The sequence below is a fragment of the Meles meles genome, chromosome 18, assembly GCF_922984935.1.
Source record: "Meles meles chromosome 18, mMelMel3.1 paternal haplotype, whole genome shotgun sequence".
Taxonomy (NCBI): Eukaryota; Metazoa; Chordata; class Mammalia; order Carnivora; family Mustelidae; genus Meles; species Meles meles.
The window spans coordinates 59544360-59563854 of record NC_060083.1 but is presented as its reverse complement, the minus strand read 5'-3'; the positions used below and the strand labels follow the sequence as shown (position 1 = coordinate 59563854).

At 47.2% G+C, this 19495-nt stretch overlaps 1 protein-coding gene across 4 annotated transcripts in view; it reads left to right on the top strand.

Annotated features, from left to right (window-relative positions):
* The window catches only part of PRPSAP1 (phosphoribosyl pyrophosphate synthetase associated protein 1), a 30020-nt gene that overhangs the window by 2169 nt on the left and 8356 nt on the right, over positions 1–19495 (top strand). The window contains exons 2-7 of one of the 4 annotated variants that reach the window (XM_045985101.1): positions 4317–4369; positions 7298–7364; positions 13451–13623; positions 14952–15130; positions 15527–15582; positions 16153–16298. In XM_045985101.1, coding sequence (XP_045841057.1) covers positions 4317–4369; positions 7298–7364; positions 13451–13623; positions 14952–15130; positions 15527–15582; positions 16153–16298 — 674 coding nt within the window. Of the gene's footprint in view, positions 1–4316; positions 4370–7297; positions 7365–12802; positions 13215–13450; positions 13624–14951; positions 15131–15526; positions 15583–16152; positions 16299–19495 lie in introns of those variants that run through there. The other 3 variants (XM_045985103.1, XM_045985105.1, XM_045985102.1) reach the window with 3 other exon arrangements.

The following is a 19495-nucleotide window of genomic DNA, read 5'->3' as shown; positions in this document are numbered from 1 at the left end:
GGGATCTCTCTCTGCCCCCCCCCAAAGTCATTGTGTATTTAAACAATTTACATTATCATTTATCGTTCCTCTGGATTTTTCGAGTTGATAAATAATTGTTAAGAACCCGTTTTTAGATTCTAGATGGAAATGTGAGAGGGAAACTTTTGTCGTATTTTCTTGGTAATACCTACGGTCTTTTCAGTTGGAGTTTTAAGTGAGATCAGAAGAGTAAATCCTTTTGCAATCTACTACCTAGTTTGTTTCTAATCCCTGATAAATGTCTGGCTTTTGAGGCCAACTAAAATGCTAACTTCAAATATAAAGCTCATATTTGTTTATTTTGGGTCAGATTTTACCACAGTGACCTTGCTGAGGGAGGAAGGCACATTTAAAAGGTCAATGGTTTTTCTTTTCTTCTCTCAAAGATTTTATTTATTTATTTGACAGACAGAGATCACAAGTAGGCAGAGAGGCAGGCAGAGAGAGAGGAGGAAGCAGGCTCCCCGCGGAGCAGAGAGCCCGGTGTGGGGCTCAATCCCAGGACCCTGGGATCATGACCTGAGCTGAAGGCAGAGGCTTTAACCCGCTGAGCCACCCAGGCGCCCCAGCTTTTTTTTTTTTTTAAGATTTTATTTATTTATTTGACGGACAGAGATCACAAGTAGGCAGAGAGAGAGAGAGAGAGAGAGAGGTGGAAGCAGGCTCCCCGCGGAGCAGAGAGCCCGATGCGGGGCTTGATCCCAGGACCCTGAGATCATGACCTGAGGCGAAGGCCGAGGCTCAACCCACTGAGCCACCCAAGCGCCCCTTTTGCTTTTTTAAATTTTAGGTTCTTCCGTACCTTGTTCCAGAAATGTTTAAATTACTGTAAATAATATTTGTAAATGCTTCCTTTACCTGTTTCATATCTGGAGTTTCCGAGTAAAATTTTGAAAGAAAGGCCTTTACCACTAGGCAAACTTTGAGGTTATATTTTATTTCCATGATTGCTTTTGAATCTGAACTTCCAAGCAAGGATTTTCAAACTTTTCTGGTTATGCAATTTAATCAATAAAAAGTTAGGTGGGTTACCTTCCCAGGATAAGTTACACATGTGTTAGAATTAACCTCCCGTATCCTTTATCCAGCTTTAGTTTAGAAACTTTTTGTTCGTCTTTTCTTTTTAATTTTAGGATTTTATTTATTTATTTGATAGACAGAGATCACAAGTAGGCAGAGAAGCAGGCAGAGAGAGAGGGAGAAGCAGGTTCCCCGCTGAGCAGAGAGCCCGTGCGGGACTCGATCCCAGGACCCTGAGATCATGACCTGAGCTGAAGGCAGAGGCTTTAACCCACTGAGCCACCCAGGCGCCCTTTTTTGTTCATCTTATTTCATTTACTTTACCCATCTTTCACCTTTTTTTTGACTGGAGGTTTGTTTTGTTTAAGTGAGGTCTGTACCCAGCATGGGGCTTGAACTCATGACCAGGAGATCAAGAGTTACATGCTCTACTGACTGAGCCAGTCAGATACCCTAAGGAGTATTTTTTTTTTTTTAGATTTTATTTTTATTTATTTGATGGAGAGCACAGGCAGAGGGAGATGGAGAAGCAGACTCCCCACTGAGCAGAGAGCCTGATGTGGGGCTCGAGCCTATGATCCTGGGATCATGACCTGAGCTGAAGGCAGTTGCTCAGCCAACTGAGCCACGCAGGCACCCCAGGAGGTTTTTTTTCTTTTTTAATGTGGTAGAATATTCATAACATAAAATGTACCATTTAACCTTTTTTTAAAAGATTTTATTTTATTTTATTATTTTTTAATTTATTTATTTGACAGACAGAGATCACAAGTAGGCAGAGAGGCAGGCAGAGAGAGAGAGGAAGGGAAGCAGGCTTCCTGTTGAGCAGAGAGCCCGACGCAGGACTCGATCCCAGGACCCTGAGATCATGACCTGAGCCAAAGGCAGAGGCTTAACCCACTGAGCCACTCAGGGGCCCCCCATTTAACCTTTTTTTTTTTTTTCCCATTTAACCATTTTTAAGTGTATAATTCAGTGGCATTAAGTACCTATACGGTGTTGTAATCTGTTACTGGAACCCATTTCCAGAACTTTCTCATCATGCCAAACAGAAACTCATGTCCAGCTAACTCCCAGTTCCTTCCCTCCCAGTCCCTGGTAATTTCTGTTCTACTTTCTGTGTCTGAATTTGCCTATTCTAAGTATCATATATATATATATATATATATATATATATATATATATATTTATTTATATTTAAAGATTTTATTTATTTATTTGACAGAGATCACAAATAGGCAGAGAGGCAGGCAGAGAGAGAGAGGAGGAAGCAGGCTCCCTGCTGAGCAGAGAGCCCGATGTGGGGCTTGATCCCAGGACCCTGGGATCATGACCTGAGCCGAAGACAGAGGCTCTAACCCATTGAGCCACCCAGGCGCCCCCTAAGTACCTCTTATAAATGGAATCATGCAATATTTGTCTTTTTATGTCTGATCTTTTTACTTGGAATAACTTTTTCAGGGTTCATATTACAGCATGTATCAGAAGTTGATTCCATTTCTTTTTTAAGATTTTATTTATTTATTAGAGAGAGAGAACATGAGTACAAGCAGCGGGGGGCCCCAACAGGCAAAGGGAGAAGGAGAAGCAAGACTCCCTGCCGAGCAGGGAGCCCGATATGGGACTCCATCCCAGGACCCTTAACTGACTGAGCCACCCAGGCACCCCTCATTCCATTTCTTTTTTTTCAATTTTATTTATTTATTTTGACAGACGGAGATCACAAGTAGGCAGAGAGGCAGGCAGAGAGAGAAGGGGAAGCAGGCTCCCCCCTGAGCAGAGAGTCTGATGTGGGGCCCGATCCCAGGATCCTGTGACTATGACCTGAGCTGAAGGCAGAGGCTTTAACCCACTGAGCCACCCAGGCGCCCCCCTCATTCCATTTCTAAGGCTGCATGTTATTCCAAGGCTGACCGGAATAAGTTTATCTATTTATTTACTTATTTATACTGTGCACCCTATTTCTTAATTGTTTATCAAGAAAAATATTGCATACCCCAGCATTCATGTTTCCTAGTTGGGGGACACAGGTCAGTGACAAACTTCCATGGAAAGAGATTCTTCGCGTTCCAACATCACACTTTGCACTCTGAAAGATCCCGTCCTCTTTCATCTCAACACCTGTCACGGAATTGTAATTTCTTTGGAAATCTGCACAAGTCTCCTTCCTTGGTTCAGCCACAGCAAACTTGAGAGAGAGCTGCAACCCGCCGGGGTACAAGAATGCCCAGCCTCGGAAATGGCAGACACTGGGCCAGAAGGCCTTGCCACTGAGGTGCCGTTCAGAGCCCTGAAAGCCCCCGTAGTCCTCAGTCCCCTTGTCCTTGACCACTGCTCCACTGCATAGCTGGTAGCTGGCGGGGGTACTTCTAAGCAGATCCACCCGACATCCTGTGTTTCACTCATCAAAGTGGTAGTGCTAGCTGATTTAAAAAAACCTGCCACAGGGGTGCATGGCTGGCTCAGTCCGGGGATCATGCAGCTCTTGATCTCCAGGTCATGAGTTCAAGCCCCACGTTGGGTGTAGAGCTCACTTAAAAATAGAATCTTTCAAAACAAAACAAAAACCTTTGATGCTGTTAATTCCTTAATATCATTTTTTAAAAGATTTTATGTTATTTATTTGACAGATGAGATCACAAGTAGGCAGAGAAGCAGGCAAAGAGATAGGGGGGAAGCAGGCTCCCCGCTTGAGCAAGGAGCCCGATGCGGGGCTCGATCCCAGGACCCTGGGATCATGACCTGAGCTGAAAGCAGAGGCTTTAACCCACTGAGCCACCCAGGTGCCGCCTCTCCTTAATATCATTTAGTATTGAGTCCTTGTTCGTAGTTTCCTCACTCAAAAATGGCTTCTCACACTTGGTTGGTTCTAATCAGGATCCAAACAAGATTCACACTGCGTTTGGTTAATGGCACAGGAGTCCATATGCTTTTGACAAGTGGGGCCTCTATCTCTGGCTTGTGGTTTTGGAACCAGTGCTGATAACCACGGGTTTGGGAAAGATTTTGCAAGACCGTTATAATTCAGCAAACAATGAACCGGACAGGACACTTTGGCCGCGGACCCCGGTCGAGCAGCGTGTCACACCAGAGTGGGCATTTGACGCTGTGGAGGGCTAGCGGGTGTGTAGTCCTTGGTGCGTTTAACTTTCTGAACTTCGTGTTTGTGGGAAAGAATGTTGGTCTGGTTATTTTAGCCTTTTAAATATTACCCGTGTGAACTGGAGGGTTGTTTTTTTGAAGAGCATTTTTAATTGCCTTTTTCCCCCCCATAGGCGCCTTGGTGCTGAATTGGGCAAATCCGTGGTCTATCAAGAGACCAATGGAGGTGAGCGAAAATGGTGTCTTACACATCCTTTGTTCTCTGCGTTTACTCAATACACGTGCGTTTAAAAGGCAGATGTTACGTGCAACACAAACATTTTTCTCTTTGAGGTCAGGTGTCCGTCCTTAGCTCCGCTTTGCTCCTAGTCTTCATTTCTTTCTTCTCTTTCTTAGTCTCCTTCCCCTTCCCCCAAGATAATGCAGATGTCCTGTCATTTTACAGTGAAGAAAGGAGAGATGTAGACAGTGTGTTTTTTCTTCTGGATTGGGCTACACTTGACGAATACCTTTCACATTTACCTGCCTCGTTATGTCAAACGGCATCAAGAGCCATCTGGTACCAGGTAGTAATGACTTATTGGAAAACCATCTTTGAGTTCTTTCATCAGCAAATTTTTCTCAGGTCTCTTGTAGACTCTCCTCCTGGGTTGATAACCCATTTTTGCTGCCGTCTGCATTTCTGTGGATAATTGTAACATGACACGGTAATGCCGGAAAGCCGAATGTCGATGGCCGCTGTCGTAGGAATGCTGTATCGTCACTGTCTGCCGCGGGGCTCCGTACTTCAGACTATAATGCCCTGCGAAGACAAGTTACTATAAAGTAATTCGGTGCTATTTTTGTGCAGTTGACAGCCTCGGTTTATGACCCTGTGCTTCCTTTTTTCTTTGTAGGGTAGAACTGTCTATGATAAATTACTAAGACTTCATAATGTTCAGGGACCTAAAAAAAGGTATTCGAAAAGGGAAAGGTAATTTAATGGATGGTTTAGTGGAAAGCACTTGCACCCAGGATGTTATAAGTCCATGCCTGTTATAATTAGCCTGTTATAATATAATAATCCTTCAGCCAGGTTCCATACTTAGTACCTTTTTTTTTTTTTTTAATAAGTTTTATTTATTTAAGTAACCTCTACATCCCATGTGAGGCTCGAACTCATGACTCCAAGGTCAAACATCCCACGCTTCTCTGACGGAGCCAGCCAGGCGCTATACTTAGTAACTTTTCACTTGCTGACGAGAATTCACCCTTTATCTCCTGCCAAGACAGGACACGTTGGTATTTGAAAACCTAGAGGTGGGGGCACCTGGGTGGCTCAGTCCATCAAGTGTCCGACTCTTGGTTCCAGCTCCGGTCGGGATGTCAGGGCGGTGAGATTCGGCCCCGAGTCTGTGCACGGGGTCTGCTTGAGTCTCTCTCTCCCTCTGCCCCTCCCCGCTGCCCTCTCTGCCCTCTCTCTCTCTCAAATCTTAAAAAACAAAAAACCCCTAAAGGTGAATGCAGATAGGTGAGCTGGTCTGTTTAGCAATAACGATCTTAATTTATGGTGATGGCATTTGGGAATCCTGAAAATAAACACTAGAGGAGGAGACGACGGTGTAATGAAGACCCTTTTCGGGATGTCTGGGTGGCTCGGTCACTTAAGCCTCCCACTCATGGTTTTGGCTCAGGTCGTGCTCTCAGGGTCCTGGCGTTGAGCCCTCCCTCAGGCTCCCCGCTCAGCTGCGGGTCTGCTTGAGAATCTCTCTCCTCTCCCCACGCACACGTGCTCTCTCACTCTCTCTGAAATAAATAATCTTTAAAACATCTTTTAAAAGAAATGCGGGGCTCTCTGCTCAGCAAGGAGTCTGCTTCCCTTCCTCTCTCTCTCTGCGTGCCTCTCTGCCTACTTGTGATCTCTGTCAAATAAATAAATAAATAAAATCTTAAAAAAAAAAAATGTGGACCTTTTCCTCCATCCTTCCATCCCTGCTCTGGGCCTCTTCTCCCTTCCTCCCCCTGCTCCTCCGTCCCTCTCCTGCTGTTATAGGAGTTTGCCAACAGCCCTGCCTGCCTCAATTTTCAGTCTCCCTAGGCCGTTCTACTCACCTCCACCAAGGTGTTCCCAAAACGCCAGAGTTTCTGACTTCCGCTGCCGAAATCCTGCAGGCTAGGGTCTGGCCTCCTTCGCGTTCACACAGGGCTTTGGGATCCGAGCTGTGCCCGCTCACTGCCCATCGTCCATCCCGTCTCACCTGTGTCTATGACTCCCGATTACGCCTTCAGTCTGTGGCTCTGTACACGGTCCACGTTCCAGCTTGCAATGAGGCCATTGTTCCCAGCCCTATTACTCTCTCTCCTGGTCTTTTTCTTTTTTTAAAGATTTATTTAGTAGAGAGAGTATGCGAGAGTGTGCAGAAGCGGAGTGAGGGGCAGAAGGAGAGAATCCTTAAGCAGACCTCCCCCAAGCGCCCCCGCAACCCAAGCCGGAAGCCCGATGCAGGGCTCTATCCCCCGACCCATGGGATCACCACCTGAGCTGACACCAAGAGTCAGACCTCGAACCATCCGGGCCACCCAGGCGCCCCTATTTTTTTTTTTTTTTTTATGTAGTCTATGCCCAACATTGAGCTTGAACTCTTGATCCTGAAATCAAGAGCTGCCTGCTCTCTTGACTGAGCCAGCCAGGCTCCCCATCTCCTTGGTCTTTTCCTGGCACATTGGCTTAAACAGTCTGCCGGCCTTCGGCATTGTGTTTCTCTCCCGGATCCGTCTTCATCTGCTTGATCCACGTCCTCCACTTTGGGACCCCAAGGACAGGGCCTGACACAGAGGAGGCCTTGGCATTTGTTGAAAGAAAGATGTTAACTGTTGACTTCTTTATTTGCTGTAGACTTTCCCCCAAGCCTCTCATCTTTATTTTGGTGATGGATTTTCTTTTTCGAACCTTGAGGTGTTCTGTGGACCTGTTGGCGTTACTTTTGCCCGTTGGTGTATTTTTGGCTTATTTCCCCTCTAGCCTCACATTTTCTGTATACGAACTTGCCATTGTGATCTATTCAGAGTTCATTTTGGCGCGCCAGGTTGAATGTTGGTTTAGTGTCCTCTCTACTCCCTCCAAACGCTGCCTGATTATTGTATCGTGAAGTGCTTTTCTTAAACTATTTTTCAGAAACAAGAGTGGAAATAAAAGAATCGGTTCGTGGCCAAGATATTTTCATTATACAGACAATACCCAGGTAAGAGTCAGCACTACTTCATGTCTCCCTTTTCCTCTAAAAATCTGAGTGATGTAATTCACTGTGTTCTCATATAATCAACGATTGAGTTTCCTTTCACTGTAAACGTGTTTGCTTGTTAATCTGAACGCTTCCCAAAATGCAGCTGTAGGCTTTGGACGCTCCAGCCCTGTTCGTCACGTCGCACTATGGATCTTCCTCTCCAAGCTTAAGCTACTCGAGGGGAAAAGTACCTTCCTTACCAGTCTGTACGCACTGAACCTAGTCCACGTCCGCTCTGCTCTGCTAACAAGCTTTCTTGTTGTTAGGTGCAATTCTGGTTTGTACCCATCAAGACAGTTTTTGCACTGTGTGTGCGTATATGTACGAATGTATGTATTTTTTCTTATGTCTAGTTAGCCAGCATCTTGTACATCATTAGCTTTTGATCGCACTGTATTTTTTTTGCCCAGTGGCCCATTTCTAGCTGTCCCTATAGGAGCTAGCATCCGCCACCCCTTCCCTTAGGGGAAATCCTAGCCTACCTGAGGGTAACCTTCGCTGTGGGATTATCTCCTCTCATCCCCTCCCAGAGAACTGGGGTGGTTAGGCTATGTGTGTCTTTGAAAATGCAGACCTTCCCGTGTCAGTTAATTTAGATTCCTGAGACCGAGTCAGTAGTACGAATGGCGCTGACGGCCAGCGGTGTGCGCGCGCTTACACCACCGTCTTGCATCCTTAAAGCACCTCGGGCTTGGAAGCTATTGGGAGCCTTAGTGACAATGTGACTTGTAAGAAATGTCTGTTTTGGGGAAGCTGGCTGGCTCGGTAGAGCATATGCAGCTCTTGATCTCAAGGTTGTGGGGCGAGCCCCACTTTGGGTGTGAGGACCACTTAAAATAAAAATAATTAATTTGAAAAAAAAAGAAAGAAAGAGATCTCTATTTGGTCTTCCTTTCCTGGTCCTGAGCTCCCAAAACCTTTGGAATTTCCTAAGTGATAAGAGAAGAATAGGGTGTCTTCTGTTATTTAACAACCCCCCTCTGAACCACACCTGAGGTGGTTTTTGGAAAGCCCCTAGATAACCTGGAGGTGGGGGCTGGTTGCCCGGGGGAACCAGCCAGCGGGTTCCTGTTGGAACTTTCAGCCCTTCCCACGCCCCCCCCCCCAGGGGGTGAATCAGCCATCAGTAGCCTATAGAGAGGTGCCTCGGGCAAAACCCTGCATGCCCGTCTGTGTTAGAGGAGATCAGAGATCTGAGATCCATAGGAAGATTCCAGGAGACGGAATAAGGGTCCCTGCCTTTGTAGTATTGGCGGATGCGCACACAGCGTTGACTGACGGCCACTCCTCGATCGCCCTCTGGGCCTCCAGCAGTTTGACGCTGGTCGCCCCCTTCTTGCCTAGTGCCTTGTTTGATGCTGCACCTTGAAGATGAGAGGAAAATCTGCAGGTCTTGCTGGGAGTAAAAGGCGCGTAGTGAGGGCACTGGGACACCCGTGGAGGCTGCCGTCTGGTGCACTGCTTGTCACCCTGGCTTTTGGTCTTGGTGAGGGGTGAGGCTGCCTTGTCCTCACTCCTGTTGCTGCGGCTGGGCTGTGGGGCTCACCTTCCGGAACCTCTCAGAGCTCGCGGCCTCTGTCTTGTGACCACTCACTCCAGTCAAGGTAAATTTTTGGTTGTTGAAGGTGGAATTTAATTATTTGGAAATGGCCCAAAGCCGTCCTGAAGGAAGCGATTATGTCGCCTGAGTGACATGTGCTACTGAGTAAGGGAAGTAAAACGGACACGAAGCTTCCCAAGTGTTTCCTGAAGGACAGCTTCCCTGTTTATGCTCCAAGCTCTGGTGTGTTGATGTCGCGCAAGAGGGGTCACCAAAAGCACATTTGCAACTCATTTGCTGCAGATGATTAAAGCTTGGGGTTGGGGGTGGGGGAAATCCTAGCCCATCACCGCGTCGCCATGGCTTCCGTCTGCGGTGCTGGCTCCGTTCAGCTGATGTCTGCAGACCATGCCTGTTCCTTACAGTTGTCGTTGTCTATCGGAAATGACAGAGCAGTAAGGGTGGAATTTAACATAGGACGTGCTTACCTCGGGAGAAAGAAAAGCCAGTCAGTTGGTAAACAATTAAGATTGTCCTACTTAGATACAAAGGCTACAAGAAGTCGCCCGGATGTAGTTGGAACAGTCTTAGGGAACAGATAAACAAAGCGGAGGCTGCCCGCCAACTTCTGTTCACCCCGCTGGCCCGCAGATTAACCGCCTGGTGTCCAGTCTGTCTAGTGACGGGCAGGGAACGGGGAAAGCCAGTGCGACAAAGGCTCTTTTGTCACCTTCCTGACCAAAGGGGTGGGGTGTGGGAGGTTTTCCTTAGCCTTGGCTGGAGGATGTCGAATCCCTTGGCATAGGTCATCAGGAAGAGGAAAAAGGAGAAAATGAAACCTCATGGCAGAAGTTAGTAATTAATGGAAGGAGAGTTATGCTGAGATCAAGATCCTTCCGAAATCGTTCATCCTGTTACGTTGACATCTTGCTGTCTGGGCCCACCTCACGGGGAGCTGTGGAAGCCTCGCTGTAGCCTTTGGTTGTGTGTAAACACTGTCACAAAGCCAGCTAACAGCCCACCACCCGGACAGGTACCCAGATTCCCTTCCTTCCAGAATCTGCTCAGCTCACTTCAACTCTAAATAAATTGTTGCGTTGAGATCTGACGGAGGAGACTACGGCCAGTGCCGTCCTCCACACGCTGTCACGCCAGTGGAAGGTTAAGAAAGCTCCGGTTGTATGTCTAGCGTCGTCACACAGCCTGTGTGCGGAAGAGGACTTTTCTGTGGCGTGTGTGATGCCCGGTGTTCAGTCTAGATGGGGACTCCTGAGTTCTTTACACACTGTCCTTCAAGGACTGTGCGGTCTTCCCGCTGAACCTTCAGAACCCACAGGGCATCGGTAGGTGATGTGATGGGGGAAGGGGTGCCCTCCCCTCTGGGGAATCAAGTATGAAAGCCTTTGGAGGGGGAGCATTGAGCCAGATGTGCTCTTTGGGACAAAGGATTAGCACAAGGCTGGTCCAGTGTGGGTCTCTGGCATTTTCTCGAGCTGTGGGCAGCCTTGTTTGCCGTTTTGTCTCCACCCGACACAGTACTTGGTTCCCGTTGCTCAGTGAATACTTGTTGAATGTGCGAGGGGACTAGAATTGACCAAGTATAAAGAATTCTTGGGGGCTCAGTCGGTTCAGCGTCTGCCTTCGGCTCAAGTCATGATCCCAGGGTCCTGCGATCGAGCCCCGCATCGGGCTCCCTGCTCCGTGGGAAGCCTGCTTCTCCCTCTCCCGCTCCCCCTGCTTGTGTTCCCTCTCTCGCCGTATGTCTCTCTGTCAAATAAATAAATACAATCTTAAAAAAAAAAAAATTCCTAAGCACCTTGAAAGTGTTGGTAAGTGTCTTGTCCTGATTTTACCTAAAGATTGTGTGTCCTCTAACCTTCCGATGCCAAACTTGGTACATTTTTTTTTTTTTTAAGATTTTATTTATTTATTTGACAGACAGAGATCACAGGTAGGCAGAGAGGCAGGCAGAGAGAGAGGAAGTCAAGTAGTCTCCCTGCAGAGCAGAGAGCCCGATGCGGGGCTCGATCCCAGGACCCTGGGATCATGACCCGAGCTGAAGGCAGAGGCCTTAATCCACTGAGCCACCCAGGCGAAATTTGGGACATTATTAATTTGGGAGTCTGAGGAGGAAAAATCCTCCGGCTTATTTCAGAGGATGGAAACAACTGGAAAAGAGTGTAACCTGTAAGCAATCCGCACGGCATCTCGTCGTTTTCTTAAAGTCACGTCCTGAATCAATAATATCTACCCTCTGGGAGAAACGCTTGTTTGACAGAAGCCTAAAATAGTTCCAAAAACCCAAATGACAAAGGTGAGCTTGGAAGTTCTCTAAGTTGAATGTGGACAAGGAAAACACCGGCAGAAGACAGGGATGGCTTTGCTCTTCCCAGTCCCGGCGGCACTCGGGATGGGCGCACTTGGAGAGCGCGGCAGGCAAACTGGAAGGGACCGGGAGGAAATGGTCTCTCTGTCCTTCGGGCTAAAAAGCGGTCTCATGACGAGTGTTTCTTGTAACTGCTTCCGCACTTCCAGGTCTCTGCTATGTTCGTGGCAAGCTTTCCATTTTACTCTGCACGAGGGCAGCCTCGCTGCTCTAGGGACGATTCTGGAACGGAGCGCTGAGCGTCTGCTCCTCACACAGATACAAACAAAGACACGGGAAATGATCCTGCTTCCCCCAGGCGAAGGAGATATACTCCTGGCCCAAAGAGGGGGTGTTTGAGGACTTGGATAATCCAGGCAGGAGTGAGAAGAGGCTAGGGAGGGAAGGTAGAGCATTGGAAGTTTCCTGAAGGACTTTAAGAGCTTCACCAGTTTTTTTCTTTGGAGGATGGTAGAGTGGTCTGAATTGGGTTCTGAGCGCCCCCGCCCCCGGCCCCACCTTCCCGGGCAGGGTGCCTCACCGCAGCCGTTGAACTCTTCACTGGCTGTGTGAGTCCGTTCAAGGTCAGGCTAAAGAGGCAGCTGCCAGGCCCGTCCGCAGGGGCTGAGGTCCACTGCGTCTCCTACCCTGTCCGCCCTCAGGAGCAGAGAGCACCTTCTCTGAAAACCCATCTCCTGGAAACTCACGGAGGTGGCCTCTGTTAGGGCCACTTTTGGTTCTAGTCTCAGACTCCCAAGGCCACATGGGGTAGAGTGACACAAGGCACTCAGCTCATGGCCCCACCTTCCCTCTGCCCTAAGGTTCTCCCCCCCTTTTTTAAAAGATTTTATTTATTTATTTGACAGACAGAGATCACAAGTAGGCAGAGAGGCAGAGAGAGAGGAGGGGAAGCAGGCTCCCCGCTGAGCAGAGAGCCCGACGCGGGGCTCAATCCCAGGACCCTGGGATCATGACCTGAGCCGAAGGCAGAGGCTTTTTTTTTTTTTTTAATATTTTATTTTATTTGTCAGAGAGAAGGAGAGAGAGCGAGAGCACACAGGCAGGCAGAGAGGCAGGCAGAGTTGGAGAGAGAAGCAGGCTCCCTGCCGAGCAAGGAGGCCATGCGGGACTCGATCCCAGGACCCTGGGATCATGACCCGAGCTGAAGGCAGCGGCTTAACCCACGGAGCCACCCAGGCGTCCCCGAAGGCAGAGGCTTTAACCCACTGAGCCACCCAGGTGCCCCGGTTCTCGCCCTTTTTAAGGGGACTGTAGGCTGTGTCACCCTTGGCGAAGGGTAGCAATCCACATTCATTCAAACTGGGAGTAGCCTTTGGGGCGCCTGGGTGGCTCAGTGGATTAAGCCGCTGCCTTCGACTCAGGTCATGATCTCAGGGTCCTGGGATCGAGCCCCGCATCGGGCTCTCAGCTCAGCAGGGAGCCTGCTTCCTCCTCTCTCTCTCTCTGTCTGCCTCTCTGCCTACTTGTGATCTCTGTCTGTCAAATAAATAAAATCTTTAAAAAAAACCCACGAAACTGGAAGTAGGCTTTCCTTTGACTGTCTTCCAGATTCGTATTTCGTTCTTCGTCTCTCTGGGTCATCTGTGTCGGGCATCTGTGTATCATGAGAAAAAGGGATGAGGAGAGTTTTTGAAAACTTAGCTCCAGGACTTCCCCCCTCCTGCCTCCCCTCTCCCTGTGAAGAACAAAGAGAAAAACCAATCCTTTCTGGCCCTGGCAGCTCAGCAGGGCAGTGGGTTTCCCTTGGCGTTCACGGGGAGCGAGGGGCTGGCCTGAGCCGACGGTCCCGGGGACAGTGCTGCAGGCGTTGGCTTTCTCCGGCCACTGACGTCTGCTTCCCGTGCCACCCGGGGGACCTGTCACTGACAGGATCCAGGCAGAGGTGAGTGCTGCTCGCTGGGCTGCGGGTTCCCGTAACCGCCGGTGGAAACCACAGTTCAAAGGAAGAGCTAATAAGCTTTTCCCCTGGTTTTGGAGGTGCCGTCCTCGGCTCGCGGGGTGACAGAAACACCTGTGGTGCCCATCTTGGCAGCCCAGGTTAAAGGGCTGACGTTTCGGTCTTTTTTAGGGGGTTAAAAAGTGGACCTGACCCCCAAATGCAAATGTTCGCCGTTTCAGAGATGTGAACACAGCTGTGATGGAGCTTCTGATCACGGCGTACGCACTGAAGACCGCCTGCGCCAGGAACATCATCGGGGTCATCCCGTACTTCCCCTACAGCAAGCAGAGCAAGATGAGGAAGCGGGGCTCCATCGTGTGCAAGCTGCTGGCGTCCATGCTGGCGAAGGCAGGTGCGTGTGCACACGGGCCCCGGGGCTCCCGCCCTGTCATCAGGACCCTTCCTGCGTGAGATTAGTCCCTCCCTCAGAGAGCTGATTTGGGGCCTCCATTTTCTTTTAAGTGTGTTCACTAATTCCTTTCTTCCTGTTTCCTCCTGGTAGTCCTGGTTAGGGATGTGTGAGCGGAGGTATAAACTCTTACGTTTTCCTTTCCTCTTTGTCTTACTCGATAGTGACATTGTCTCTGCTCTAATCCTGGACTTCTCCATCCTTCTGTCCTACCTCATCTTCTCATGAACACTTGAGCTGTGATCCTGGGGTCCGTGTGGGATCTTTTGAGCGTCAGGATACGTTACATTTGGCCTTGGTTATTAGCTAGATTCTGCTTATGTACATAAGATTTTTCTTTTACTGCTTCTCCGGTTTATGTAATCCTCCTTCCCCCCACTCTCTGACTGTCTTTCTGTACAGCAGCTCATTCTCATCGCTTTTATTCTGTGTTTTCGTAGCCGTCATGTACTTTCTGGCCTGTATAAATCCACTGTGATAACACTTGGTAGCAGTTGGGATTTTATTTGCCCGGCGGGTTTACTTAAAAACTTGAATATATGTTCAAGTCCTGAGAAACAATCAGATTCTATTCTCTCTAAAACTATGATGCGCGGTGTTTGGGGAGGAACGGGTAGTACTGGTTCTTTGCCCTAGGTTTTCAGTGACCTTTGTCCATTTACGACGTTTTTATGTGTGTCCTTTTTTTTGATTTACGACTGTTTATAAGAGTGTGTCTTTATTGTTGTTAGATAAGAATACTTCTTGACTCATTCTTTTATGACATTTAGAAATTGTTCCAAGCCCTTCGATAGGGATTTTTCTTCTAATAGGAGAGTTACTTTGCTTTTGGATTCTTACTCCTTCTGCTCTAGCCACAGGCCTTTCACATGTCTTTCTAGATTCTTTAATCAAGGCCTTCCTATTTTTTATACCCATTACTTCTTCAGTGGTTATTAATTCCATATACGTATTTTTGCTTCTGCCTGATTTTTCTTAATTTTCAGGACCAAGCTAGTTACGACAGTAGGGGAGAGCCCTCGTTTCTCTGCTTGAGCTTCTCTGTCCCTGTGGAAGGTGATAAGCTCTTTCACCTGAGGCTCGACCACATTCTTTAGTTCATTAAGTGTCGTTAAGGTTACAAACGAAGTCCGTAACTAATGTGCTCATTCACAATACATTCCCTGCGTTCAGCCTTTGGTTAGGAAACAGGAGTGGGCGTCTAATTTGGGTCCACTGTAGCCATTAACTTGTAGGGGTGAACTTTGTAATTTTTTGTTTTAAAATTTCAGGTTTAACTCACATTATCACTATGGATCTTCATCAAAAGGAAATACAAGGCTTTTTCAGCTTTCCCGTGGACAACCTTAGAGCCTCACCTTTCCTGCTTCAGTATATCCAGGAAGAAGTGAGGAGCCACCAGCAAATACCCCCATTGTCCTCAAAAGAGACCCTATGTAGTTTTTCTCTGGTATCAGATTTCAGTATTGAAAGGCACATCAGATGACCTTCCCCTTGAGTAGCAATGCCTGAGGCAGCCAGATAGGGTCAGCATGTAGGCACAGAGGAGCAAATTTTTTAACGCCATTACAAATAGATTTTCTTCCAAGTATCTTTAGCAATTTGCTTCTGTTTTCTGAAATGAAGGTGTTAAGAAGTAATTATTTTTTTTATCTTCTTGAAGTAGCCGTACTTTGGCAATGATGTAAATTGTTAAGTGTTAAATTTTGAACGTGTCCATGAAACTCTAGCGTTATTTGCTTGCTAGAATGGATCATTGTTATGAGAGGAAGAAGGGTCCTACCGGCACCCGGGTGTTCCTTTGTGATAACTTCTCAGTATTTTCTTATTTTCCCTTCAAATCTAGATTCCAAATTACAGGAATGCAGTCATTGTAGCTAAGTCTCCTGATGCTGCCAAGAGGTGAGTAAGTTGGACATTCAAAAAATGCCTCTCGGTGCTTCGCCGGTCAAAACGAGCTGTTTTGGAACCCCGGGTCTGTCGTCACGTGGCCTGGAAACGCTCATTGGCTCGCGCTTCCCCCACGTTATTGTCCTGTCCCCACCAGGGCTTTATCGCCAGTTCCCGAACAATACAAGGCGGTCCCTGCGTTACTCGGTTTTCCTGTGCGAGAAAAGGAAGTTCTTCCTTTGCGTTGCAGGAAAAGGAAAGCAGAGGGCTAATGAGCGTTTGTCAGGCCATGGTTTTCAAGAGACCTTTTTGAACAAAGTTCCACCTTCTAAAGATGCGTGTTACAATACTGGGCAAATACAAAATTCTGAAACGGTCTAGACTCAGATGCTGGCCCGCGTCTCGACTCCGGGGCCTCCCACGCCTCTCGAGACGTTTATAGTCTGGTCGGGCCCTCGTCTTCGGATTTGTCTAAATCATTGTGTGTCCCTAAACATTTGAATGATGTTTTCATTTGACGATTAATAGTGATGACCTAGTGACTCCCGTGAATTTCCCCGTTTCTCGTTGGCTTTCTCGTAGGGCCCAGTCATATGCTGAGAGACTGCGTCTGGGGTTGGCTGTGATCCACGGAGAGGCTCAGTGTACAGAGCTGGACATGGATGACGGTCGCCATTCTCCCCCGATGGTCAAAAATGCTACTGTCCATCCGGGTCTGGAGTTGCCGTGTAAGATGAGCTCTGTGTTTTTATTTCACTTGTAAGTTGAAGAAGGTCTTGAGTGATACGAATGGCTAGGAGTTAATATGTAAATGGAGGTATGCTATTTTTGTTGTTTTTTTTTTTTAAGATTTTATTTATTTGTCAGAGAGAGAGCAAGAATGAGAGAATGAGCGAGCACAAGCAGGGGGAGCAGCAGGCAGAGGGAGAGGGAGCCTGATGCGGGACTCGATCCCGGGATCCTGGGATCATGACCTGAGCTGAAGGCAGACGCCCAACCGACTGAGCCACCCAGGCGCCCCCTATTTTGTTTTTTTGTTTTTTTTTTTTTTTATTTGACAGACAGGGATCACAAGTAGGCAGAGAGGCAGGCAGAGAGAGAGGGGAAGGGAAGAAGGCTCCCTGCTGAGCAGAGAGCCCAACGAGGGGCTCAATCCCAGGACCCCGGGATCATGACCTGAGCCAAAGGCAGAGGCTTTAACCCACTGAGCCACCCAGGTGCCCCTGGTTATTATTATTTTTTTAATTTATTTTGATTTTTAAAAGATTTTTATTTTTTTTTTAATTTTAATTTTTTTTAAAGATTTTGTGTATTTATTGGAGAGAGAGAGAGCACTGAGCTGATAGGGGAGGGAGAAGCAGGTTCCCCTCGAGCAAGGAACCTGACATGGGGGTCGATCCCAGGACTCTGAGCCGAAGGCAGACACTTACCGACTAAGCCACTCAGTGCCTCTACAGATTTTTATTTTTAAGTAATCTCTACACCCAGCGTGGGGCTTGAATTTACAGTCCTGAGATCAGGCGTCCCATGCCCTTCCGACTGAGCCAGCCGGGCGCCCCATCTTGGTATTTTTAGATAATTGAATGGTGTGACATTGATTTCCCCTCTGTAAGGGGAGATGTGTTACCTTCACAGACGGTGTAAGGACAGTTGAACTAATCTGGGTGGCACTTAGCATTCAGAGAGTGTGAAATAATTTTAGCTTCAGTGAAAAAGTTGTAGGTGTGAAATCTTAAGCGTTTATATGTTGGTAAGGTGGGCGATAGCGACCGTCAATTATATACCAGGCTTTGGTGATCCGGGTAACTTTTAGCGCTTATTTTAGTAATACAGCATTTTGACCTGATAACTGACAAGGTTTGTTTGTTTTTAAGATTTTATTTATTTATTTGAGAGAGAGAAGGGGGAGGGGGAGAGGAGAAGCAGATGCCCTGCTGAGCTGGGACACACACACACCCCACATACACACCACACACGCACGCACGCACGCACGCACGCTCACATTGGGCTGGATCCTGGGATGCTGGGATCAGGACCTGAGCCAAAGGCAGATGCTTAACTGACTGAACCCCGGAGACACCCCCTGACTAAGTTGTTACTAATTCAGCAGTGTGGAGGCTTTTTATTTCCATGGATTTTGAGTGGTAATAACTGGCATTCTATACCAGAAGATAATAGTATCTTTTTTAGAGGAAGGAGATTATTTCTTTTTAAAATCTGTATCTATTTGCTATAACTCAGAAGCATACAGAGATTATTAATAAGATGGGAAAACACCAGAATGGTTATACCGCAGACAGGATACTTCAGATAGCCTCCTGTCTAAGGTGTAAACATTCTAATTTTTTACCCTATTAAATTCCCATCACTTTGTTTTCAACTCTGGAGATTTTTATACAAGAGAAACAAGTAATAAACCCTTTTGATTTAAATTTTTGGTGTTGCTGCATTTTATTTTATTTGAGGATTTCATAATTAAAGTTCTTGAATGGGCAATATATTCCCATATTTCAAAAATTTAAAAAGTATAAAATTCTTACAAAATTTTGAAAGTTTAAAAAACTTTCCTACCTTACCTAAACTTTTCTCTCCCCCCACCCCCCGCCTGCCACAGCTACTCTGATTTCCAGGGCAGTCGGTAACCGTTTGAGTTTTTTTGTTTTTTTTCTTTTTAATTTGACACACAGACAGAGATCACAAGTAGGCAGAGAGGCAGGCAGAGAGAGAGGGAAGCAGGCTCCCTGCTGAGCAGAGAGCCCGATGTGGGGCTCAATCCCAGGACCCTGAGATCGTGACCTGAGCCTAAGGCAGAGGCTTTAACCCACTGAGCCACCCAGGCGCCCCTCTTGTAACCATTTAGAGGCTCTGTACATACATGCAAGCCAGTGACGTGTTTCCGTTTCTCTCATTTTCACAGAGCAATAGTATATTAAACCACATTGTGCTACTCCTTGCTTTTCTCATCCAAGAGCTCCTTCCCCGCCAGTCTGTACAGATCGCCTGGTCTTTCATAGTTTCCTAAGTGTTCCATTTTATGGACAGACAGTAATTTTCTCCATTGGTCCCGTCGACAAACATTTAGTTTCTCCAGTCTTCGGCTATGAAAAAGCACCAAAAATAATAAACATCTTTTGTTGTGTCCAGGGTTCTTCTAAGCTCTTCAGTAGGTCTTTGGACGTGGTGTGGAGACACACAATCTTGTAGGTACTTGTGTTACCCTCATTCTGCCAGGGAGGCAACTGAGACCCAGCGGGGAGCGGGTGAAACTGGGGTTTGGAACAAAGCTTTTCATTTTGAACAAATTGCAGTCTCGGAGACAAGGTGAAAGAACAGGACAGAATATTCCTCTCGACTCTTAAGAGGCCCCAGATTTAACATTCATGTCTATATGTTCTTTTGAACCATTTGAGATGAGCTGTAGACATAATGTCCTGATTCCTAACTGCTTCAGTAAATATTTCAAAAAACAGATACTCTCTTACATAACCACAGTGTAATTATCAGACTCCGGAAACTGACGCTGTTAGAGTACTATTACCTAACCTGCAGACCTTATTCCTGTTTGTGGTCCCACTGTGTCCTTTAGAGGAAAATCATTTCTTTCTGGCCCGGAACCCAGTAAGGATCACACACCAAGCTCAGCTGACCGTTCTCTTTAGTCTCATTTAATCTGGAACGACTGCTCTCTTCTTGGTCTGTTATGACCTTGATACTTATTTTTTTTTTTTTAAGATTTTTATTTATTTATTTGACAGATAGAGATCACAAGTAGGCAGGGAGGCAGGTAGAGAGAGAAGGGGAGGCAGGCTCCCGGCTGAGCAGAAAGCCCGATGCGGGGCTCGATCCCAGGACCCTGGGATCATGACCTGAGCCGAAGGCAGAGGCTTTAATCCACTGAGCCACCCAGGCGCTCCTGACCTTGATA